Genomic DNA, 27,283 nt, shown 5'->3' on the forward strand with positions numbered 1-27,283 from the left:
TACCTTCCTTGGTTCGACCTACACACTACAAGGGGTTGAGTGGAGAGCTCTTCTAAATATATGTCAAAGTATTGTTTGAAAAATAATGTGAATTTTTTTAAAACACTCTGTTCATTTAATTTAATTTATAATTGTACTTATTTAAAAGAAAAGTTGCATTAAAGTGTGTTCACGTCAACAAAATATCCTTTATATTATTTGTTATAAAATGAAATCCCGTATTGGTCTTAATATTAAAAAAAACAATTACATTTAGTAATACCTTCAAAATAAATGTTACAAAAAATATCAAAAAAGATATTACTAATATTATTTCATTTCAATTTATATACTATATCAAAATATTGATATTTAAAAGTGAAATTTGGAAAACTTGATGCTTGAAACTATTTGACACAGCTTTTCCTTGTTCAATTTTTAGCTACTGTCTAATACGCTAAGCAGGACCACAAGAAATATTATTTTAATTACTTTGACGGGCGCAAATAATTCCATTGTACCGGTAAACAATCAACTGAAAAAGTATTTTTTTAAAAAATTAAAAAGTAATTTCTTCGCATCTAGAAATATTGCACTTACGAAATTCAGCATGAACCATGCAGCACCATCACGCATGTCAAGTAAACTGAAAATTTACCTGGAGTATTGTATTGAGACCTTGACAAATGAAAAAGTAATATGCAATATAATCACACTCAAGTTGAATCTGAAACATTCTGTAAGGACCAAAAAATGGAAATATGGCTCACACTCCCAAGTCACTAAGAAAATAGAAAAAGACAGCACGCATTTCTCGCAGAGTCAAAACCCATAAATTCTGCACAATATTACTATAAACACGTTTGCCATCAAGATATGGAATCAGGGAACAAATTTAATGTCTTTGAAGTATTCATGCTCCACAGCGCTCCTGGCGGTGATTCTTTTGCTGGGATCCAAGCAAAGCATACTCTGGAATACAATAGACATTAATAAATCACCATATACAATAAAGCACCACAGAAAATCAATAGTAGAAGTACCCTAGGAATCAAAAAGGATGTTAGTATCTTAAACGAAGAAAACTACTAAAAATGCAAGAATGGATTGTTATAGAGGATTGAGAAGAAAATATTAGTGGACAAACGTCATGAAATCTTTCATTTCATTATATGATAAATCAAATACAGGAATGCATTTGTTATCTAATAATGCCACACTCACACCATACAGCAGATACCTAAACCAGCCTTGGACCCAGACATGTTCAAAAGGAAAACAAGAGATTCAAGAGTCATTTACTTTCATCTCCCTTAAAGATTAACCAGAAAAACAAAGAATAATTGCTCTCCTTCCTCCTCTGCTTTAAAATCAAAATTTAATGCTGTTAAAAATTACTTAAGGGAATGCTGGGAAACTGAGTGTCAAAGGGTTTCAACAGTTGTGTTTTGTATGCAAATGTAAATTATAAAATTTAAATAAAGAAATCCAGTTGATAACAAAAAATAAAAAATCAAATGGCTGAAACTGTCAAGCATTGCACCAGTTATTGCTATGTATAAGGCACAACATTAATTATGGTTCTACCAATTAGTAATAGGATTTTCCCAATAGAACTATCTAGCTTTGAAACACCTTACAAATTAAGTGCTTTCTTTTACACAAATTGTTTTATCTTATCCCATTTATAAAGACCCAATTAATTTTTTTATGGAAACATTGGACGCAAGTACTTGAAAATGGGAGTGTAATAGGTAATCTAGTGGAGAATTGAACCTCTTGACAACATCACCACACCCCAGCCTTGGACTGAGAATGGTGGCAGTTGAACTAGACACTTATTTGCACAATTTTTAATAATGGCAATGAAAAAGAATACTATATCGCATCTTGCACTTACAGAAAGAAGATTAAGACCAGCTGCATCAAGATTTGGAACCACATTTGCCAAGTCCTGCAAAGTATGAGATAAGGTTAAATTCCTACTGAATGAAGAACACAACAATTAATACAGGTCTAAGACAAACAGCCATAATTACCTTGGATGGCCATTTGGGAAATGTTGATTTAAAATCAGGCAATGAAGTTACACCAGGCCATGTGTCTTCATTTGGGGTACCCAAGATTCTTCATATAAGAAACAATATGCATATATTAGTGTATATATATTTAACAGGTTTTGATATGATCATTAGAAATTTTAAATTCAAAGAATACTAAAAATTAGGAAAGGTTTCTCTTTATCTCCATTAACTTAGCAAAGAAGAATTTGAAAAAAGTGAGATTATACAAATTTAATAAAATTGCCAATTTTCCATAATTTCAAATGCAATATAATCATAGGCACTTCAATCAAGGAAAAGATGCTTATAAGTAGCTTCTTTTACAAATTTTTGACAATTTTCTTTCCTGAAAAAAGTCCTATAAGATGATAGGAGAAGATGCTTATAAATAGCTTCTTTTCCATAATTTAATTTTTGACAATTTTCTTTCCTGAAAAACTATCTATCACCCAGACCTAGTCAAAGGCCTCAAAGGTATCCAACAAGAAGGTGGCATAAATATGAGGACCATACATACCCTTGAGGCCATCAGTAACTAAATATCCAAAAGAAACATGTCATGCTTCTTTTTTTTTGTTGTTGTTAACTTATACTAGTTAATAGATTGTTCAATTTTGGGAGAGGGGAGAGCTTTAAGATTCAGAGAAACAAAAGAGAAGGGGAATCACACAAACAGAGAAGCAGAACTATGAGACCAAGCAGGCAATTAGTTCAATAATTCAATAACAATCAAAACTGAAAACTAAATTTTCAAAGGGCAGTGGTCACACTGTCACCAACACATCAAAATCATTTAAATTACACATATAAACAAGAATATTATTTTTGAGTTTGTGTGTGCGTAAGCTTAAGTTGCTTAACCCCCCTTCCCCCAAAATAAATGTAACAAACAGGATTTAGATTCTTCAATCAAGTCTCATATAAATACTTAAAAATGACATTTAAAAGTCTAGAGACATATTCATAGATGATAGATTTTATTAAGATTTACCAAGAAATGCAAAATTTATGGAAATCAGGAAATAGATATTTACCTGAATATTTTAAATAATTCATCAATCTCAGAGTCCCCAGGGAATAGAGGTCGTCGGTTTACCATCTCTGCAAATATACATCCCACTGACCAAACATCAACTGGCGTAGAATAATGACGAGATCCAAGCAATATTTCTGGAGCTCTGTACCATAATGTCACCACCTACAAACAATCACCAATTATTATAAACACAGAAATGGGAATAAATATTAAATTACGTTAAAAATCATCAACCAGCCTACCACAATACCTTTCCACAAAATTTTATATGTACACCTATTTTCTGCTATTAAATATTTTATTTGTTTTAATTAGAAAAAAATGCAAATTTCTTGAAAGTTTAGAGGAAGGGTCAGGGCATGACACGAGACTTCAGAACTTATTGTAGCACATACAGATGACCTAGCAATGAAGGATCATTAACAGGAATTGAACTCGAAACCTTTCAGATGATGCAGTTTGATCCTACTCATTGAGCAAACCCTCAATGGATGATTATATAGTGTGGCTGGTATATGCAAAGTGTAAACGAAATATCAGAGAGCAATCTTACTAACATTCTTGATTACTTATTATAGTGGAACTCATTAACAATGCTTCATGTATTAAAATAAAATTAACCAAAACAATCTCTAAATACCAATTTGGTGGATTGCTTGAAAGTGGCCACTGAGCACTGACCAATGATGTTTCAGGATTGCACGGACGAAAGGGACAAATGACCTTTCAGTATTCTTGAGGACAGGCAATTTTTCAATGTTAATTTGCAAAACGGGGAAAACCCAATTTAACAGTTTAACTAGATACTCATCCCATGGTTAAATTCAGGTAAGCTCTCAAAAGAACTATTTAAATTAACAAATGCATTACAGGAAAGATTAACAATAACAAAGCCTTATTCCCACTATATTGGGTCAACTACATGGACTCTTGACCACCATTGTGCTCAATATGGCATTACATATAGCGGACACACAAACAAGAACCCCCCACCCGGTTAGTCAAGTAGCTTTAGCATTACAGTGAAGTAAGATTTTCAACTACGTTTAGAGTTCCAAAAGATGCAACTTTAGAACACAGCATAAGGGCATGTCATATTCTCATGGAAAAGCTCATTCATTTCAATTTTATTATATGCATGGATGACTAGAAGCACATATAAGGTAGGACACAAACCTCATGTGTAAATGTCCTGACAGGAATGCCAAATGCCCTAGCCAATCCAAAATCTGCAAGCTTTAGTGAATTAGTACGGCGATCTATCAACAAATTCTGTGGTTTCAAGTCTCGATGAAGAACTCTATGTGAATGACAGTAAGCAATGCCACAGAGAATTTGATAAAGGAACATCTGCAGAAAGGATCATTAAGGAATTCAAATTTTAAATCCAAACTAACTGGTATTTTCACCAAAATTAGCATCTCCCTTATATAACCCTTGACAAAATAGATTTTACATTAATGATGAATGTTAAAGTGGAATATTGAAACATAATCTTACCTGCATAAAACGAGATGGGAAGGGAATGTAATGGGAACATCACACATAGCATCATAAGTTCTTAACTAATCACATTCAGATAGTACATTAATGAGGGAGCCAATCACACAGACAATAAGAAAGGAAACCAAAACCAATGAAATACATGACAGCTGCATCTCAGTACAGCGTCTTGATTTCCATTAAGGGTGTTCACGGATATGGGTCACCCGCGAACCCGCTGATCCAAACAGTTTGGGTTAGATCATTTATGTATTTGGATCAAAAATAAACCGATCAAAATCGTTCATGTACGGATTGGGTCACAATTTAAATCAGTTGACCCATTGAACTAATCCGTAAACCCGTAATTAAAACAAATTTTATTATTTATATATAAACTAAAAAAATAATTTGACAATCAAGGAAGGTGTGGTAATGCATTATTTCCTTTAGTTCTTTTAATAAAACAGTAACAATTTAATAAATTGAGGAATAAATCCACTTCATCACCGCAAGAAGCCAAGAACATGTTGTGATAAATATTTTTTTATATAATTAAAATTTATGATAAATAACTTATATTGTGATATAAGATTAATTTTAACAATTGATAATTTTATTTTAAAAAATATTAAAATTAAACTTAAAAAATGAAAAGGATAGAAAGAGATAATAAAAATCCATAAAAAAAAACATTAGTTGAAGATTTTTTTAAAATAAAAATACTTTCATTAAAAAAATAACTAATAAAATTGGTCCAATTATTATCCTATTTTTTCTTTATATATAACAAGAACTAATTTTAAAAGAGTTTCTCGTGTTAGGATAAAATCAAAAACTCTTTTTTTCTTATATAGGGCTAAAATTTGAATTTAACCTAATTTTTAAATAGTTATAAAAATCATCGATAGAAAGGAGAATCCACTGTTGTGTTGTGCCGTGACACTTTATTTCTCAGTCAGCAGGTAACAATCCACTCACTTCACAACAAACCATGTTTCATGCTTCTTCACATTCACTACTCTCGAATTTTCTTCACCAACTATCATATTTAACAACTCTTTATATATTACTTATTTTTTGGTTTAGTTGTGCACGTCACTTATTTTTGTAAATATCATTAAAATTCTATGGGGTATCAAGGTAACTATTAGGGTTAGATTATTAAGATTCATATTTGTTTATCTGTTAGATGCCCAGATAAAATTTAGTTATTTTTTCTAATTTACACAGTGGCAGCCTCCTGATTTTAGATTCCAAATCACTAGCTGTTAGCATGATTTCCTCTAGAATTGATTTATCTGGATCGTGTGTTGTTTTATTTATTTTGAGCTTGATTCTTAGAATGATTTCCTCGCATTAGCTGTTAGCATGAGATTTTGGGAATTAAATAAAAAAGCTGAAATCAATTTGAAATTCAACAAAAAAAGGTGTAAACTGTGTAATGTTTTAGTGTGGATAGATTCTTTAGAATTTGCAAATGAGACAATGGGAAAAGAAGAGTGGTACAGGGAATGTTAATGATTCATCTCCAATTCCACCAATTAGCATTCCCTCTCCATGTCATACTCAAAGTCCATCACATCAAGGAACAGAAGCTCCTTAGCTCCTTCACCAACAGAACATGGAACTCCACCACAACAAGGACAAGGACAACAACATGAATCTGCACAAGAGGTAAGAAAAAAAAAAACTGCTAGACCCCCTTCTAATGTTTGCAACATTTTATTAAGAAGGAAGATGGTAGGGCTTATTGTAAGTACTGTAATGCATTATATGCAGCAGTTAGTTCTATCTATGGAACATCTAACTTGAGAAGACATGTGTTCCAACAAACCCACACAGGTTGATAAAAAGCAAAAGACAATTTTTTTTTGGAAGTGAGACTGACCCTAATAAAGTTAGTATGAAACCTGTTGATTTTAATCAAGAGGAGACTCTAATAGCACTTGTAAAGATGATAATTATTGATGAACTTGCCTTTAAATTTGTTGAAAACGAAGGGTTTAGGAAGTTCATGGAAGATGCTCAACCTAAATTTATTATTACTAGATATTGCATGCATGTGTTTAATGATGAAAATGAGAAGTTGATGCATGTCTTGTTTGCAAATAAACAAATGTTTTCACTTACTACGGATATTTGGACGTCAATCCAAAATATGAATTACATGTGCGTGACAGCTCGTTACATTGATGAAGGGTGGGAGTTGAATAAAAAAATATTAAAATTTTGTTTGATTTCTGACCACAAAGGTGAAACCATAGGGATAACCCTAAAGAATTGTTTAAAAGAATGGGGGATTTCAAAAGTTTATTGTGTAACAGTGGATAATGCAGGTTCCAATAACTTAACTATTTCATATTTAACTAGAGCATTGAGTGTTTGGAATGGGCATACTTTATTAAATGGAGAGTTCATGCATATGTGATGTTCTACTCATATTTTGAATTTAATTGTTAGTGATGGATTGAAAAAAATTGACCTATCCATTAGAAAAATAAGAGTTGCATGTAAGTTTGTGAAGTCTTCTCCGAGTAGATTTGCAAGTTTTAAGAGGTGTGCTGAAGAAGTAAGTGTATCCACTAAGGTCATGCTAATACTTGATGTACAAACTAGGTGGAACTCTATTTATTTGATGTTAGATGTTGCTAAAAAATATAAGCATGCATTTTATCGCTATGAGTATGTTAAGGCTGCATATGTGTTAAATCTCATATCTAGTGAAGGGAAAGGATATCCCAAAGAGATTGATTGGCAACGTGCTTGTGTTTTTATTAGCTTTTTGAAGACTTTCTATGATGCAACTCTTTCTTTTTCAGGGCCATTGCATGTTGTTGCTAACACTTTCTTTAAGAAGTTAGTTAATATTCAAAAATCACTAAATAAGTGGAGGCATAGTGATGACTTAGTGATACAAAGGATGACAGCAAATATACAGTTAAAGTTTAACAAATATTGGGAAAGTGGGGGAATTAATTACCTTTTGCTTGTTTATATTTTTCTTGATTCTCGTTATAAATGTAAGTACATTCAATTTTGATTTAATCGTATGAATGGTGTTGAGAAGAACATGGACATGATGAAAAAATTGAAAGACCTCATTCACAAACTGATTCGGCAATATGTACTAGAACATCCCATTTCTCATTCTAGTAGCAATTCAGCCAATTCTAGTACATTGGCTTCAAACATGGCCTCACAACATAATGATGACAAAGGTGATAAGAGTGGTGAATGGGATGATGAATTTAGAATGAAAATGAAGAAAAAACAAGGTGAGGTGAAAAAAAATGAGTTAGATATGTATTTGGAGGAATGTTGAAGATGACCACGTTGAATTTGACATTTTGAATTGGTAGAAATTGAAAGCATCCAAACATCATATTATTTCCTGTATGGCTAGAGATATATTGGTTATTCATGTATCTACTGTATCATTTGAGTCTGCATTTAGTACAGGGGGGTAAAATTCTAGATTCATTTCGTAGTTCCTTGAGTCCTACTACTATTGAAGCTCTCATTTGAGTTCAAAATTGGCTTAGATCTATTAAGCAAAATGTTAATGACTTGGAAGTTGAGATAAATGAAGCGGAAAAGATTGAATCATGTGTGTAATCTCTTATTTCAATTTTTATATTTGTATAAAATATCAATTAATTTTTGTCCTAACAGGATTGTACTTAAATTTTTAGAGTTGTTTGGTTTAGCTTTAAATATTGCGAGTATTGGGACTCTAAGTGTTGAGACTACTGGTGTTGGAACTTCTTAAAGTATTACTTTCATATACATTGTTATTTGTTTTACCTTTTTTTCATATTTATTTAATTTACCATGTTTATAATATCAATGGATCATATTTTGTTCATTTGTTTCAGCAAATCTGGTTGCAACAAATCTAGTTGCAAGAAATTAGTTTGTAGAAAATAATTGTGTTTTAGATTATTATAGTAAATCTCATTGAAAAATATTTTGTTTTAATTTGTATTAGCCTATTTTAGAATATTATTTTGATGGTGTTAATAAATCAATTTTACTACTTTCAGACATTTGATAATATTGTGTTAATCGTATTGGATATTTGAAAAAATCATGATATAAGATAGTAGTTCTAAGAAAAAAAAAAGACCAAATTTAAATAGGTAATGCGCTAGCCCGAACTGAACCAAATCGTTCATGAATGGTTTGGGTTGAAAAAATTGTGAAAACCAAACCAAACCGATCAAAGTTGATTGGGTTGAGTCCTAAATTTGATCAAAACCGGTCCAAACCGGCCCGCAAACACTCCTAATTTCCATGTTGATAGCTAGCAAAGACTGGAGAGCTACAACCATAATTCTAAAGGCAAAACTTATTAATCAACTGATCACTCATTTTCTGAAACTTTGAAGGACAACATCACACCAAATCATGTAATAAAAAATAATCTACAAAACTCTTTCAATCATCACAAAACTCACCAGACAGGCGCAATCACTCTCATACTGTCTTCATTTGATTTGTAGAAAGACATGACAAAGGATAAGAACCCATATATTTGCTTGGCAGATTAAGTTTCTTATTCACTCCCATAACTATAACTCAAGTTACAAATATGTATAATCCGAGGAAAAGAAAACCACAGGTCACTCACCTTTACTTGCCGTGGATCTTTCACAAACTCTGGAGATGAATCCATATGTTTCTTTAGATCCAAGTCCAGATACTCAAAAACCAGATACAATCGCTTCTCACTGTGTACTACATCCTGCAACCTGTCATCCACACAACCACCAAGCATAACTCAATAATGAATTGACTAAAAGGCAGAATAAGAGGAAGAACAGCACACAGCAAATTAACATTTTCATGGCCAATAAGTCAGGGGCTCAGGGCATATATAGATTTTAATGTCTATACATTACATTGTCAACCAATCAGAAATCATCGTTTGGTATGACTTAGTTATTGCAAAAGTCAACAAGCTTATCATACATGACAATTTGTGTTTGCATGATAGTGTAAAAACCCTATATACAATCAATGCATGCAGTATTTGCTCTCTAATATAAATCTATACAAACATTGATAGAATTCAGTAAGACAAAAAGCATGACTCAAAAATGAAAGTGTTGGCATAACTGTGTGCACATCCTACAGCCACAGCCACCTCACCTACATGAACAATTCACAGCCGTACAATCTATCAAATACAACAACCAGTTCACCAAACATAAACAACAACTGATTGGAATTAAAGTATCAAAATCAGGTTATCAATTGTTCGACACATCCAAACCCTATGAACAACAACAACAACACGAAGCCACCTCCATTCATACATCATATAATAGCTAAAAATTCCAAGGTTAAGCAGAAACACAAATTCACGACAAATAGAGTGCGGCGACAACATTATTAACCCTCCAATTTCATCATCGACAACAACACATTGCATTCCAATGAAAGGAGAAGGAATTAGATGATATACCTAACAATGTTCCTATGCTGCATCTCTTTGAGGAGAGAAATCTCGCGAATGGCGGTGCTGGGAACGCCTTCGTCCTCCTGCTCGAGGCGAATCTTCTTGAGAGCGATGGTCTCATTGGTGACGCGGTCGCGAGCCTTGTAAACGACGCCGTATGTTCCCTCGCCTATCTTCTCCACCTTCTCGTACTGCAAAAAAAAACAAAAAAATCGAAAACCAATTTTCACGAAAAGTGAGTTTTTGAGAGGAAACTGAAAATCGAAGAGAGATGATGCATTGCGGTGCTACGAACCTGTTCCATGGAAGAAGATCTGAGAAGAAACAAGGCTGGAGCGGTTTTGCAGTCACTATCTCTCACTCCACTCTTGTCACTTGCTCTCTCTCTTCTCTTAAGTCTATTTGTTTCCTTTCCTCCCCTGCCCTTTTCCCTCTTTATTTTTTTTGTTGGGTTAATGATTTTTTTTTTATTATTTAGATTTATTTATAAATTACTATGAAAATGACAAGTGACAACTAGGTCAACAATGACACACTCCTCATCCCATTGGTGTTTTTTCTTCTTAAATATATTTTATTATTGTATTTTAGTATTATTTTTTTAAAAATATTTCACCTAAATTTCTATAAATTATATTTGTTTTGTTTTTGTCAATTTTTATTACAAAAATGATAATGTGACAAACAAATTGATGATATCATCATGTTATGTCATCACTTGATGATATCATAATGTCAGGTCAATATAAATATCATATTATCATTAATTTATAAAGATAAAAATTAAAATAAATATAGTTTATAGGAACTAAAATTAAAAAAAATGACATATTTTTAGGATGAAAAATTATTTAAGTTTTTTAATACATATTAAAATAAGATAAACTTTTTGATGCCTTTGTCACCCCCTTTCAAGCAATTGTAGCAGCAACTATAATACAGTAAAAGTAACAATGGTGGTGGTAGTGACAACAACACTAAAAATAATGGTGACAGTCACAATAACAATTGTGGTAAAAGCAAAATAGTAGTGATAACGATGACACGATCGCAGTAGCAACAACAATAATAATAACAATAGTGGTAGTCGTAACAATGTAATCATGATGGTGATCGCAATGGTAGTGTAATAATGATAATGACAACAATAACAATAGTGATAAATAATTTTTCATAGTAGGAATTTACAAAATCTCAACATTGTCTAGTGTATCACATTATCAAATATACGAATTTTAATATTTAATTTGATGCTTATTTTAATATTTAAGACTTTATTTCAAGATTTTATTCGAGACTCGGTTTTTTCTGCAAATATGACATTTTTTTGTTTTAGTTTATATAATTATATTTTTTTATATGTGGGAATCGAAAATAATGTAAGCGATTTATAATAAATCATGCACCATGATCAACTAATTAAGTTAAACTCTCTTAACATATATTTAAGCTTTTTTCTTATATTATTGATATGAAGTATCCATTAATCTATTCTTTGTATCATGTATTTTTTTATTCAAAAACTCAAATTCAAAACTTTGTTTAAAGAATTTAAATCCAATTTTTGACTTAGAAATCTCAGGAAATGTTGGTGTCTTTTACTCTAAGATGTCTTAGATAAAATTCATCTTTAAATAAGAAAACCTTTGATGAATTTATTGGTTGGAGATTTTCTAATATATATAAAATTAAATAAATTTTATTGGCATAATATATTATTATTGTTCATTAGGTTTGTTTTACTTATATTTCTCAAATTAGGCCTTTTGGTTTTTCAGTTATTGTGTAAAACTAGAGAAAAAACAGTCCCAGCTAATTTTTTAATAAAAATTAATTATCAATAAATATTTTACACAAATATCATGATAAATTAAAAAATATTTTTTTAAAACATTTTTTAGGTCTAAAGACTTTTCATACCTTAAATACATCATATCCTCTCCCTAAATTTTTTATGTACCAAAAAACTCAATCAAGTATGTCTTTATAAAGATTTGAAGCTTGAGATTTGGCATTAAAGAAAATTAACTTGCGTAATGAAATCAATGTAAAGGTGTATCATTAGAATTAATCAAATAAATTTAATCATGGTAGCTGTAAATGTTACATCTTAATGCGAAAATCAAAATAATAAAAACAAAAACAAATAATCATCAGTTATATTATTGTAAAATATAGTTTTGACACATAAGAAAATGTCATATAGTAATAACGTATTCATTATTTTTTTATCAATTTTCACCAAACTTTATTTATTTAATTTATAAAAATAAATAATTATATTAATTATAGTAAAGGTAAATTACACTATTCTTCTATGAGAAATAAGAATATTACACTAACCTTTCCTCTTATATAAAAAATTACACTCACCTCCTTTGACCGATTCCAATATATGACATTTTACTTTTGTTTTATCTTTAAAATTTCCATTAAAGTTATGTTGGCTTCCCTTAAAAAAATTATTACTAAAACATTTTTTACATTATCATCTCCTCACATATGCAAATATGCACTCAAACATTTTTTAAACACATATATTTTAAAATATGTACAATCGAATTAAATATTTAAATTGATTTTTGTGAACTATATTTTTAAATAATAATAATTTTTTAACTATCATAAATATATATGTCCTATTTTTTTACCTTTAATCATTATTTTAAACACACACACATACATAATAATACATGTACAAGTGAATTCAATATTTAAAATAATTTTTATGAACTATATTTTTTTTAAAAATGTTATGATGACGATCTTGCAGCATCAAACAGTTTGTTGAGGTCACCCATCAAGACAATGAAGAAAGCTGTTAAGGAATGCGTGAGAGAGCTTTAACTGAGAGTTGATGGGAGAGAGTTATTCTGCAAGAGCATTGGACGGGTACAAAAAGTAAGTGGCACAGTCATGGTGGGAGGCACTGAGAGTTCAAACCTATGATTCAAAGTGAGGCACTAAAAGGAACACTAGCATTCAGAATTAGGAAACTATAAATTATAGGGATACGGTGATCTTTTAATAAAACATTAAATTAAAAACCAAAATAAAATATAAATATTTATATAAGTTCTTCAGGGTTGAATTATAAAAAATAAAAAATCAAATTTGATTGCCCATCGACTGTTTGTTTTGAATATTTGTTTTTTTAATTTACAAAATGGATTTATTTGTTAGTCATAAAATTTTTATTGGTTATATATAAGGGTGAGGTAACGGCTTTGCCCACCTAAGAATTTCTCCTTTTTATTGGTTAGTTTTTTGTGCGCCAAAAACGAAAACATCAAATTCAAACCAAATTTTCAATTTATACGAATACTTTTCATTGCATTATCTGATTTTATTTTATTTGATTTCTATCAAATTCAATTTCTTAGGACCAATCTTAATTTTGTCAACATTATTCTCAATATTGTATTAAATTTATCGTTGACCCAGGAAAAAAAGATTAAATATTTTTAATTTATTAATTTGATTTTAAACATTTAATTCATACAAATATTTTTTGAATTTATTTTTATTTCTTACTAAATTTCTAGTGACATGTGCACACCGTGTCTAAGACTTTATTCAAATGCAAACACTTAAATATTGTGAAAAATCAAATTAATAAATTAAAAATATTTAATCTTTTTTTCCTGGGTCAACGATAAAAAAAGATAATATACATAATTTTTTTAAATGATCATATAACTACTAATTTTAATTTTAACTAACCATATGATTATATGAAAAAGATTTACATAAAATGAAAAAATATTCTCATAATATATATCCCCAATAGATGTGCACATGCAAACTAATAATAATCATTAATTCATAAAACAATTACCACTCTGAAAAATAAAACTAATTATGAAAATATTAAAATTTTAACCATTAATTTCCTAATCATCAATTATCATCCCACAGTTTATCACCTTTGAAAGTCTAATTAAAATGATAATTTCTTTATTAGAAAGTATACGAGAGATGTAACAATTGCTAGCAACAACGCTACAAAAACTATCATTCATACCATTACAAGAGTAATAGCAGTTTTTTTTAATGAAAACTCAAATAAAAAAAATAAAAAATGCAAGCAGGCCGGATGGCTTGTCCACATTACAATGGATATCGTATACCTCAAAACCAACCATGTCTAAGCTTGAAAGGCATAGTAAGTTACTTGTAATGCTGAGACACTTCCCAAACCAGCTTATCCATGAAATGACATTTCTTGTCAAATCCCCAACCTGGGTTGCTCTGCATCATATTTCATACCAAACATAAATAATGTGCAGAATATTCCTTCCACATAGTTTTCTAACCAGCATTTCTCATATTTTATTGAAATAAAAAGGCAATTATAACACAGAAGAATCCAATTGAAATGCTATATATTGTTTATGCAAACATCACAACCACAAGAATATAATTTGAAGTTTGTTTGGCATTACATGTTAACAGAATGAATTATATATCATCTACTACAATAAAGCATCAAAAAACAAAGCAACAGCTTCTTTAACCATCCGAATTACATTATAGTTCACGTTTCACGACATAATTGAAGATATAACCAGCTAAGCTGTAACCATAACCAACCATTAAAAAATTCATTTACCGCCATTAAATCCGACCATTAAGTTAAATTCTAGTACTTTCTTCTGCTGAACTTTTTTTGTGTGGTTGAGACTTTTCAAGTTAGTAAACTGTTGATTTCTACAAAAGAAATGACTGCAGCTGTGACACACCAAAGAAAACTAAGCAACACCAATATCATAAAAATAATAAACACTTGTGACATCAAAGTACCAACATACCATTTTATGTATGATGCACAATGAAAGTAAAAATAACAAAACTAGATGAAATTTTAGAACACTGGTCTCCCTACAAAGAATTAGCCCAAGGAATTCTCAAATAATTCATAGAACAAGCTCCAAACTTTTCAGTAATAATCAATCTCTTATGCAAAGAAAATTGATAGCAGAGTTATATGCTTGTGATCTCATATGAAGAATCTGCTGTCAAAAGTGGACAAGACATATTTATCCAACTTCATGAAAGGATAAAAGAGACAAAGGAGGATTATAAATCAATCTCAGTATAAGGAAATTCATGAAAGTCTCAGGAAAACAGATATCCTCAACACATCAAGATTTGGACATTAAAAATACACTCCTATCCTGATTTAGATTAGTGCAATCCCAGCCACATTTGTGACTACGTCCAAAATCAATTGATTGCCAAAACAGTGCAAACTTTATATAATCTTGAAATAGCAAGTCTTCGAACCACTTCTTTAATGTGCAAAGCCACAAATTCACGTTAATAACAGGAACTAATGTTTGGGAGCCTCCTGGATTTCTAGTCATACAGTAAATAATTATCTCATTCTACCAAAGTCAACTCTAATAGCTAACAATCTTCATTATTTTTTTGCAATATTTTTTAATAGATTTAAACAAATATTAATTATGTTTTTGGCTGAGAATTGATTTTCCTATCTATGCCTTATCAATAACAACCGCTCAGCCGGCACAACATCAAAAACATATTTTATGTCTCAATACATTTGGGATTTATTTTATCAACTAGTCAACTAGATTTGGGATTCCTAGAAAGAACAGCAAATATTTTTTGGATTTCTATTGAATATGCAACTCTTGAGAAATAGATCCTTTACTAATATCATCAAATTATGAGAAAACTATACCGAGGAAGGGGGTTCATTTAACACTGAACTGCATGAGCAAGCAATAGAACATCATTGGCAGAGATACTTATAATAAGATTATCAACATAAGAGGGAAACAACTGCCCAAGTAAAAGACATTTTATGCCCAACACAATATCAATATTTACAGTTCCAAACCTGAAGAGAAATAACAGAACGATTAGTAAATTGTTTTACTGAAGATGGTGCACTTTCAGGAAGAATTTTAGCAACTCTGTCTAATTCTTCTTGTTGCTTCTTTGCAGTTACCCTATCTGGTCCACTGTAGTGATCAACAATCTTTTTCAACAATGGAACTCGCACCATTCACCATTGTCTCTTCCATTATTTTCTAGTAGGTTATAAAGTTAAAAAAATATTAGAGAAAGCATATCCCAACACAAGGACACATTGATAAAGTAGAGAACAACATGAAAACAAAAGCCTTTACCCACTAGGACCCATAAAATAGACAACAATTTCAAAACAAATATAGTGAGTAATACAACACTTGCCTAAATGTACTTGTTACACAGGTTTGATACAACAAAGATATTGGCAATCAATCCATAAGATTATTGGCAAAGATAGTGATGAAGAAAAGGAAACATTAGTAACGAAACTCATGCCCAAAAACCTTTGCAATTTAATGTTAGGGTAACAATACTAAGTCATGGATAAGCTTAGCAACAAAAATATACCTCCCACTCTTCCTGACTTTGAATCCCCTCATATGACATCAAGAATGGTTTTGCCTTCTCAAGTGCATCCCGTAGTGGAATTGGTTCCTTCTCATCAATATCTGGATTATCAAACTCCACCAAATATTCTGGCTCAAATTCAATCTGCAGTAATCAATAGAGACAGCAAAACTACGAATTAAACATTAAAATGGATGCTACACAGAAAATAGAAGTTTGGCTTAAAAAATTTCCCCAAGAGAAATGTTGTCTTTAGATATTCAAAATTGGAAATAAATAAAGATCTCTGCAGCTAACTACTTACTGCATAATTGATGTCTAGTGCATCCAAAAACTCATCCTCCAATGCCAATGGTAAAATTCTACTAGTCATCTCCTCAAATCCTTCAGTCAACTGATTCATTATCTCAGGCCCAATCTTTCTGGCTAATTTTTCACCATCTGCATCTTCTCCTTTATATAGCCCTGTAGCAAAATCATCTGTATCCATAACCTTTTCATCCACATCCTTCTCTCTGACCTTCCCCTTCCCCTTCTCTGAACCTCTTCCTCTGCCCCTGCCTCGATCAAACCCACCTCTCCCTCTATTTTCTCTTTCTCTTCCAGTATCACTTCCATCATCCTTACCATTAAAAAGTACTATGGCCATGACCAGAACCAAGAGGAATGGGTGGCTCTGTTGTGTCAGATTTGGACTCACTGGAATTAGGCTTAACTGGAGCTCTTTCATTGATATTGAACAGCCCTGAACCAGGGAGAGAGCCTCCACGACCATGACCACGTCCGCCACCACCAAAACCAGAAGATATAGAGAATGGAACTAGCATTTTTCTAGTGGCATTGGAAAAATCGGGGTTTGGGATCTTTCTTCCAATGGTTCCTCTCATTGACAGGGTGAAACAAATGATTTATTGGAAAGGTCAAAGAGGTTTCAGCAAAATGAACCTGTTAGAAAAGAAATATACATTACAAAGTTTATATGAACTGTTGGAATGACCAATAAAATACATTAAACAATTACATAAAAAATTATATTTCAGAACTCACCTGCATTGCATATTTATTTTTCTTGTGTTATTTATATACACTGATTTTAAGTTAACAACTAGTGGATCAGTTCATGATTAAATAACTTTATTCAGCTCATTGCTAATTTAAAACAAAATCAATAGTAATTTTTTATCTGGCTATCCCATCTATATTATCAATGATAATAACTAAGCATAATTTTTTTCCATAGGTTTCCAATGTTAAACATAAATCACAACCATATTCTACTTTAATTTTTATATGCATTCCACTAAAGAGGGTGTGTGTAGGGGGGAGAAAATGTACCCGGCATCCAGCCCCAATATCATACACAAATCTTATTATTCACTCTCTTTTTTGGGGGAGACAAGAGGGCTGAGCCCCAACAAGAAAAGAAAAATTCAGAAGTTACAGTTGTAATAAAGAATACACCAGATAAATCACTAAACAAAAGCATGCTCCATTGGATAGGTGAACTCGGAATATGAAGACAAAATGACAACAAATACACATAGGTAACCAAGAAATCAGCCATTTTATATGCATGAGAAAGCCAAATGTCCCAAAGTAAGGGTGGGCATGCTTTGGTTTTTTCAAAAATCCAAACCAGACCATAAAACCGGTTGGGATTAAAAATTAAACCATTTTTTTTTATGAAAAACAGTTTTTAGCACAAACTGGTTTAAAACCAGTTTCTAAACCAGCTTTAGGTTCAAAACTGTTTTGATTTTGAAGCGGCTTTTGAACCACAAATCAATTCTGAAACTGGTTTCAAAACTGATTTTAAATCCCAAACCCGTTTTTTCTCATAAAACATGTTTAAAAAATGTTTTTATAGATTTTTTAAGAAAAAGATATAACTGCCTCAATAAAATTTTACAGATTCTTACATAATTTTCCAGAAATTGTGAGTTCACTGTAAGATCAAAACATGGATATGTACCCAAAAATAGTCAGACATAGATATATATATAGATGCTGCTTAAGCATAATCACCATACACCAATTAATTGACTGCATGAATATTTAGGCTTTTCAGTTAATTTTAAACCAGTTGATTGAATATATAGCCTTCTGATATAAAGGATATATGTTGAACGGAGCCTGCTGCTCACTGCTTGGAGAATATACAAGTAGAGAACATGCAGAGGAGATCACTAGCAAGAAATTAAGAAACAGTGAGGGAGAATTCTTGCAGGACAAGGTAATAGTATCTCCATATGAAGCAATGAACATCAGAGAAATTGGAGCACTTAGTATCCTTCAAATTCTCCACAGGTTTCCTCAAGACGGGGAAGACATATTTTAAGAAGCCAGAGACAATATATTACAGTCTTTTCAACCATTAAACAAATGCAAGTAACTTTTATACTAACAGATTTTCTTTTCCATTTTTTCTCTTTAGTCAGTATCCAAATGCATAATGAATGACACCAAAGCTAGAAACTCTTCTTTTAAATCAACCCTATGAGAAGAATCTATAGTGGCATTGCAGCCACAAATACTAGAAATGTCTCATTAAACAAACACAAATACAGTGAGAAGAATAAAATAAAGTTAACCTCTAAGCAAAGCCAAGGAAGAACAAATCAATAACAAGCACTAAAAGAATGGGATAAATTTGGATAAGTGACTACCATTTATAAGTTCCATTTATGAATATGCATAAGCTGCTAAGGCATTTTAGAATTCCTATGAAGCATTTTAATCTTTTTCCATTACTTGCCCTTATTAATTATTTTAAGTATTTGTGCTTTTTATTGATAGGGGTGCATAATACTCTTGGACATTAATATTTTCCAATTAGTGACTGAATTAGATGCAATATCTATCTCTGTTGTTCCCCTGATATTTTAACTTCCTTACCAAATTATCACAAAATAAGGATGACTTGACAAGAAGCTAAGATCATGAGCCCCAGGTCCAAGCTTTTTTCTTTTCTAAAATATGATTTCCTATCCTATCCCATAAAAAATATGTTGAGATTATTTTTATTTATAATTTACCTCAATTTGATTTTACTCTACTTAAAATTTAAAAGTTTGATCTTTTGTTTATAATTTCATTCAGTTTAAGTTTCGGTCCCTCTGCCACCAGCAATTTTACACATATGTACTGTAGAACAGATAAACACCAAAACTAATGTTTAATGGACCCAAATCTAAATGGAAAAAAACTATAAATATCCAAAGCTGAACTTCTAAATTAAAGAGCCAAAAATACAGATCAAGGTAAACCATAGAAAAAAAAATATATTTAATCCAAAGGCAAAACATAATAAATTAATAATGAAACACAAGGAATGCGCTTAGAATATGTGAATCAGCAGAGAACCATGAGTACTAAAAAACTTCGTACCCCATTGCCCAGAGGCTCTTCGCTATGCGAAGGTATGGGGGAGGGATATTGTACGCAGTCTTACCCTTGCATATGCAAAGAGGCTGTTTCCGGATTCGAACCCATGACCAACAAGTCACCTAAAGGTCAAATTTTACGACTGACTAATAACTACAGGGACGTGAACATAAAATCAAAGCAACAGAAATCTGATATTCTAGTTCTGTTTATAGCTTCGGACAATTAAAATTGTATTTATCAGCCATAATATAAATTAGTTGCATACAGAAGTTATCACCCATCAGCCATGTATGATTGTTAAAGTTGAGGTTTTCTGCATGTTAGAAATCTCTATTCAAGTTCAATAATAATATAAAAAAAAAAAAACATCTATTGAATTGAACTTCCAATACAATAGAAGATTATAGAAATGTTCGGTTCAGAGAAAATAAAATAAGAATAGAAGATTATAGAAATCAAAGGGGTCCAATGAATTATTGTGATATGAGTTATAACTAAAAGGAAAACGCATTAGGAAATTGAAAAGGAAAAAAATAATTAAAAGAAATCCGAATATCAAAACCAGCAATTGGGTATAATTACCAAAGGCAAAACATACATGCAGGCATTTTATCAAACAGTATACCTACAAATGAAAATCTTCGCATAGTGAACGAAGCAGAGTTAGTGATTTAACTGAATGAATAAGAGACGGTGCAGTCAATGATATGAAAAGATAACTGAGAATGTTACTGATTTTGAAAGAAAAAGCAAAAAAAGAGGGAAAACCGTGAAACGTACCAAAGAGAAAAGCTCACGACGGTGCCTCCGGTGAGAATATACGTACACGAAGCAAGCAAACGGTTCACACCATCTTTACATAACACGAGTTCCCAATTTCCACATCAGAGATCACACAGGCTCCAAAATACTCTCAGAAATGAAAAGAGAAGAAGAAACTAAGGTTGTGTTTTTGGTCCAGCCAAAAAAAAGGCCACAACTGAAAGCCCAAAATCAGTGCTTAGCAAAGCCCAAAATAAAGTTAGGTTTATTTACTATTTTTTTTAAGTTCAATTTAGTAATCTTATTTTTTAAATATTCAATTTCATCCTTTAATTTATTTATTATGTTCAATCTAATCATTTTATTTTTAAAAGATTCACTTAGATTTTAAATTTTTAAAATAACGTCAATTAGGTCCCATTTTTTAACGTGAGCTTCGAACATTTTGAAAAAAAGTGGAATAAAATAAAATTGAATTATTTTAGAAAATAAAAGACATTGAAAATTTAAAAAGCAAAGAGAATAAATTCAACCTAACAAAAAAATTAAGGATTAAATTAAATCTTTTTAAAAATTAAAAATTCAATTAAACTTCAATAATAAATTAGATGACCAAAATACTAATTAAACCTAAACCTATAAGTTATACTAAAACGAAAAAGAGAGAGATATTAGGTTTAAGACTTATAATTAAAATGTATAACTTGTTTTTGGTTGATCAATAAATATATAACTTAATCCAACCAATATTCAATATACTAATTTAAGTCTTGTAACTTGTTTTCGGTTCTTCAGCTTTGCCCTCTAGATTTACAGAACTTGGTTGGTGCTGATCCAAAAGGGACTGTTTTTACTAGAGATTCTTACGGGTTATTTGGTTTAAAAAATGGTGAAGGAAATGGTTGGATTTCTGTTTTCATGTGTAATAAAAATATTTTTTCAAACAAATCAAAAATTGAAAACAATAAAATCTCTCAATTGAGATCAAGAACCTCATTTTAGTAAAATAAAAACACAATGACAAGAAATATAATTTTAAGCAAATCTAAAAATAGTTTTTTTTTAAAACGCATTTTCAATATTTTTATTTATTGAAAACAGAAAATAAGAAGTCAAATCAAACATATTTTCATAATTTTAATTTTTTTTAAATAAAAATAGTTTTCAAAAAATAAAAACAAAAAATAAAAATACAAATCATGTCCTTAGCTTTTGGGTTCTGTAGTTTTTGTATTCTTTTCCCTCTAATAAAAAAAACTCTACGTGCAGAGATGTTCAACTTGGTTATGGGCTTTGATTTTGTTCTACCCATTTATTATTTGCCTTCCGCCTTTTTTTCGGCTACATATTTGCCTTTGGACTTTGAAATGCTATAATCTTTTGACCATATATAAATGTTTTATTTGGGGGATTTTTTATTTTATGTCTTAAGATTCAAATTAGAAAATTTGAACGATATTTTACTTTATTTTGATATTAATGCCGCAATATTTGTTGGTAAAATGATATATTTATCCATTAGGTATCAATGTTAAGTGATATTGGGTTGTTGTACAAAATTATAAAAATGTCGAATATTACCAGGTATTTTTTTTTTTACTCTTTTATGACATTAGTATAGTACTATTTGAGTATTTCTCAAAGTTCTTATAATCAGTAGTGTCATAGAGATATGGATTAAGAAATTAAAAAAAAATATATTTATTATATAAATTATAGGAAAGCATAAAAAAAATCATAAATAACATAATTTTTTGTTTTTCGATAAAAAATATTTTTACTTTAAATTTTTTAATTAATAACTTTAGATACTGGTTAAATTTTTTTTCTCCTAATACTCAATGGCAGCAGCATCATTGAAACGGATCCTAAAGTGTATTGCTTAGCTTAATCCTTATTTCCACCAATATCAGGCATCGAATGAATGCATGTCTAAGTCTAACAATCATGAAGACAAGGGGAGATTGCACCAAAGCCTAGGTTGGAACACCAATACCTTCGTCTCTCCATTGAATGGTTGTTGAATTTTGCTGCTTTTGATTTGATTTTTCTCTTTGTAATCCTAACTAACTAATAGTCCAATTCCTATATTCAATCTTCAATCTCTTTGAACCTAATCCTGTATTCAGTCCTTTTATAACGTGATTATTAATATGGAAGTATTTTTGTCTATTGTTAATGCATTTATGATTAACTATCACCAAACGCAATATTTGAAAAGACCAATTTATTCATTTGAATTCAATCAACCACCGAAAGACGTGCTGCCATAATTAAGATGTTTATTTGACTCATTGTTTGTCAAAACAAAAAAATAGAACCTACTAATGTTTGAGTTTAACATTCCATTCCCTATATAATATACAGTCAATAAAAAATTGGGTTTCATTCCATTTTTTAATTGGGTTAAATTGTTTTAATTCTGAGGTTAAAAAAAAATCAAAGTGATCAAAATTAATCGGGTGAAGTTAATTCACTTTTAATTTTTTTTAATTAATTTCAACTTCATCAAAATTGTGTTGCTTTGGGTCATTAAGTCAGACAAAGAGAATTATTATACCAACAAGAGTTGGGTATGACAGAAGGAGCTAATCCCTTATAATGTGACAAACTATATCACTGTTCGAATTTTAAAAAATATGTTCATGTTTAATGTTTAGTTGTTTCCTAGATATATGATTGTCTAGGAAGAAAAACACGTGTGAAAACAAAATTATTGTATTTTAAAGTTTTTATTGTCAAATGTTATTTATTATATGAATTTTAAACATAGTATTACTAAAAACGGACATTTTTATTGTCCAACAACTTTTTTTGGATTGACAACAACTTTAGACTATAATTAAATCAATTATAAGTAAACCTATGTATAAGGGCAAGCTCGTCCATTTGAGTCCACATTCGGATCTCCCGCAAAATAAAAAGGACTTCATTTAAGGCAGCCTATATTTGCACTGCATAACCCACGAGCTGAAAGGGTCGGTCTGTCAAAACTTGGTGTGAGGGACTAAAATATAAGCAAATTTTAGCTAACTTCACCATATTCAATAATGCCATCCCTAAGATATCCTTAATTAAATTAGAGTTTTGTTTTCATTGGCTTAATTTTTTGCCCTATTTAATTAAATGTAAAGGATACTTTTGGGGAAACAATTAAACAAGAATACTAAAATTAAATGATGTTAACTTATTTTTCTTAATTAATGTGAATCATTTTGTATATTTTAGCCTGAATTCCAGAGGGGTCCTAGATAAGGAAGTTAAAATAATTATAAAATGGACAAAATAAATGGAATATTTAATAGTGAAGTCTCAAATATGAAAATTTAAAAGTTTTTTAAAAAATATAAAAAAAAGTTTATTAGGATAATCAAGTTGATTTAAATTAAAACTCTGGTTGACAATAAAGATATGATAGGATGATATATGATATAAGAGCATGATTAGACACATGATAAAAGAAGAGTAAGTTAAACCTTAGTCCTATCCAATGCTCAATACATATCGTGATAAGAACTAGATAATGATAAGTGATACTGACAATAATAATAAAAATGATAGTGGTGGTGAAAATGATGGTGGTTGTGGTGATAGTTGTATTAATGGTGATAACGAGATGGTGATGATAGTGATAGTGGTAACAATGATAATGGTGACAATAACAACGATGGGAGTGATGACAACAACAACAATGATGATTGTTGTGGTGATGATGATGATGAAGATAAGACAATGACGATGGTAGGAATGGTACCAGTATTGTGGTGACCATGATTGTGTTTGTTACGATGTTAATGACAACAATGATGACAATGACAATGGTGATGATGGTTGTAGTGATGACAGTGACAATAATAATAGCGATAATAATGTTAATAGGGTTGGAAGTGACTAGAGAGGGAGAAAGAACAACTATCTTAGCTTATTTTATAACTCACTTCCTCTCAAGATAAGAAATGCATCAAGAGAACATTATAAGCAAATTATATCTTATTTATACACCAAACAATTGATTACAAGATAAGATAACTATTTTATCCTCACCATATCTTGTCCTCACCATGAAATGATCCCAAAAGTAAATAATTCATGTATTGATAAAGGGAAGACTTTTTACACTATATTTAAAAAAAAACATCATGATAATTTTATTGATTTTTATAATAATTATTTTAAAAATTATAATTATAATAATAATTTATAATTATATGATAATATAATTTTTTACAACTATTACGACATAATAAAATTAAACTCTTAAATTAGTTTAAAAAAACAAACTCTTAAATTAAAGAACCAAATTGGTTGCAATAGATTTAACTTGAGTTTGAAATAAAATGAATCAAAACACCACGAGATTTCCAACACATAATGTCCCAAAAGTCATGTAATGAAATTTGAATACCGAAAAGAGGTATCCTTGCTCCAAGTAACTTGCGAGAGGAGAGAAGAGAGGGGGAAAATTCTTTATAATTTACAAAATAAAACTAATTATTCACTAAAATTACCCAGCCTGTAAATTTGATCAAGTCAAAAAATGACTTTCTTAGTCCAAATGTTTTACTGTATCTTGTTAATATGTTCTCTCTAAATTTTCATGTTATTTTATTCACCTATTTTCTCTTCTTATAAGAGTTTATAGAAAAAAATACCCAAATAAATGAAAATTGCAGTGTTGAAAGGAATAAAATTAGTTTCTTCTAGTTTTGTTGTTATACTGCTGGCGAGAATAATGGGAGTGTGCCTGTGTGGGGCTAATTCTTACCCTTTATTTTTTTCCCTTCATTTCTTTTATCTCATTCTCTTGTCTCCTTCTCTCTTGTAAGTAAGTTGTGAGAATCATCAGGAGACGCCTTTTGTATTAAAAAAGGGAAAAATACAGTAAAAGTAATTTTGAAGAAATTAATATAAAAATAAAGTTCACGTGCTTTTCAATGATAAATGGAGATTAGGAACCAAACGTTCCAAACCAAACATTTGATAACAATTTTTTTGTTTGACTTTCTTTTAACACACAGTGGATCATGGTTATTTAAGAAGGTGGTAGAATAAAAGTGGAAGCTTGAAGCATGTGGAGAAATAGTTTGCCAAGTAAAAAAAGATATATGTGGAAGTTTAGAAAATAGGGAGAGCAGCCATATAGGCACAAAATATTACCATCCCAATTTTTAAAATCTGAATGAATTAACAAAACGAGTAAATGACAAGTTGAGTTGTTTCAGCTTTTTTATATTATAATTATAATTATTGTTTTTTAGTTGGATAAATTAAAAAACTCCGAAAATTTAAGTACCACGTGTTACGTATATACATTTAAAAATCATTTCACAAAAATTATGTGAATATTTATTTTAAATTCATAAAAGTCACTATGCAACCATAACCAATATGTTTTACTTGATAACTGATAATTAGCTTTTTAGATATTAATTTTCCTTTTTCCTTGTTTTCTCTTTGGTAAAATTCGATAGTTTCCGCACATACATAAGAATAAGATGCAAACATTCACTTCTGATTATTTATAACAAAAAAATGGGCAACATGGTCAACTTGTGTAATTAACCAATTCAGGTGACGAGAGATGATGTATAACTTGGTTTAGATACTTCATGAAAGATAAAATCGAGAACATCTATAAATAGTAAAATAGTATTTTTTAAATAACTTTTTTATATACAAAGACACATAACAACAATTATATTTATTATATATTTTTTTTAATTGCAAATAGCAAAACATGCTGCAACATCACTTACTATGAACATTACCATTACTATTACAAGCAGAATCAACGCTTGTGTTCCTATATATATATATATATATTATAAATTTGTCTTATTATACACTAATATGTATTAAATTATACACTTTCTTAAACTTTTTTTCTTCATTACATGACTAAAATACTAAAAAAAATTAAGTTTTTTTGAAAGACTTGATTGCAATGAAAGACTTCTTTATCATGCGTGCATATCTATTAATTTAGTTTAATTAGCTATGATTTTAAGTTTATCTACACATAATAATTTTTACTTTTTTTATCCATACTTATAAATATTTTTACTTTAACACAAACATCAAGAGAGTTAAATTACATTTTAAAAAAGTAGATAATTTGAAAATAATAAAATTCAGGAGATAAAATATCATTTATCTTTTTCTTAATGAAAATATAACTCGGATGTTCCTTTACTGCTTGCAAAAATTACTCATTTGAAGGATATTACGGTTGCTCTTGTTTTTCAGGTTTTTATAGATATTGTTATTGATTGATTAAACAACTCAAAAAACCTGAAAAAGGGGGGAAGGTGGATAAAAGAGAGTACATGGGATCATGGATTACTTAATAGAAAAAATAAAACCTTTTGTGTTTACATTATTTTTATTTTATTTTATCCTTTAACTAATTACATAGATTTGTTTATGAGGATAATTTTGGAAGGATAAAATAGTAAAAAAAAAAAAAGGACCAGAGGCAGATACTTGGAGAGGTATTTCCTTTATATAATGATATAAATTATTTAATGACATACGAATTGATATTATGTGCTTATAATTTTTTTTATTTTTTAAGACTAAAAATAAATAATAACAATGATAATAATAAAAATAAAGAATATGTAATATTGATTATGAATAAATTAATAAGGTGTTGTTTTTTATAATAACGTACCAAATAAAGAAAATTTATCATTAATTATT

General features: G+C 30.1%; 2 protein-coding genes across 7 annotated transcripts; both read right to left on the bottom strand.

The window, feature by feature from the left end:
• Positions 1 to 623: 623 nt before the first annotated feature.
• Positions 624 to 10,401, bottom strand: LOC100782865 (p34cdc2 protein kinase). Its single transcript, NM_001353847.1, has 8 exons — positions 10,320 to 10,401; positions 10,031 to 10,215; positions 9,194 to 9,314; positions 4,255 to 4,428; positions 3,077 to 3,240; positions 2,019 to 2,106; positions 1,880 to 1,933; positions 624 to 951 (listed from the first exon to the last, which is right to left on the bottom strand). The coding sequence occupies exons 1-8, from the start codon at positions 10,326 to 10,328 to the stop codon at positions 862 to 864; spliced, it is 885 nt and encodes a 294-aa protein (NP_001340776.1). The 5' UTR covers positions 10,329 to 10,401; the 3' UTR covers positions 624 to 861.
• A 3,626-nt stretch (positions 10,402 to 14,027) lies between these two features.
• Positions 14,028 to 20,748, bottom strand: LOC100805847 (uncharacterized). Of its 6 annotated transcripts, XR_005888816.1 has the most exons (6): positions 20,600 to 20,748; positions 16,737 to 17,377; positions 16,433 to 16,576; positions 15,891 to 16,083; positions 14,637 to 14,755; positions 14,028 to 14,275 (listed from the first exon to the last, which is right to left on the bottom strand). XR_005888816.1 is itself a non-coding variant. In XM_026125880.2 (4 exons), exons 2-4 carry the CDS (start codon positions 17,205 to 17,207, stop codon positions 16,024 to 16,026), a joined length of 675 nt encoding a protein of 224 aa, XP_025981665.1. In that variant the 5' UTR covers positions 17,208 to 17,377; positions 20,600 to 20,748; the 3' UTR covers positions 14,028 to 16,023. The 6 variants fall into 6 exon arrangements, 1 of the variants encoding a protein (XP_025981665.1); XR_003264821.2 differs by lacking the exon at positions 14,637 to 14,755; XR_005888815.1 differs by having other exon boundaries at positions 14,028 to 14,734.
• Between the last annotated feature and the right edge of the window lie 6,535 nt (positions 20,749 to 27,283).

Source organism: Glycine max, chromosome 15, assembly GCF_000004515.6.
Source record: "Glycine max cultivar Williams 82 chromosome 15, Glycine_max_v4.0, whole genome shotgun sequence".
In the NCBI taxonomy this organism is placed as follows: domain Eukaryota; kingdom Viridiplantae; phylum Streptophyta; class Magnoliopsida; order Fabales; family Fabaceae; genus Glycine; species Glycine max.

What these genes read in the sequence shown, in the direction of transcription:
- LOC100782865 (NM_001353847.1), bottom strand. An exon ending in CAGCATAGGAACATTGTTAG is followed by an intron (nt 9,315 to 10,030) that starts GTATATCATCTA and finishes TGTGGATGACAG; the next exon opens with GTTGCAGGATGTAGTACACA. An exon ending in TTCCCAAATGGCCATCCAAG is followed by an intron (nt 1,934 to 2,018) that starts GTAATTATGGCT and finishes CATACTTTGCAG; the next exon opens with GACTTGGCAAATGTGGTTCC.
- LOC100805847 (XM_026125880.2), bottom strand. Translation starts at nt 17,207, where the DNA reads ATGGTCGTGGAGGCTCTCTCCCTGGTTCAGGGCTGTTCAATATCAATG. An exon ending in CACTAGACATCAATTATGCA is followed by an intron (nt 16,577 to 16,736) that starts GTAAGTAGTTAG and finishes TGATTACTGCAG; the next exon opens with ATTGAATTTGAGCCAGAATA. An exon ending in AAAGTCAGGAAGAGTGGGAG is followed by an intron (nt 16,084 to 16,432) that starts GTATATTTTTGT and finishes ATAACCTACTAG; the next exon opens with AAAATAATGGAAGAGACAAT.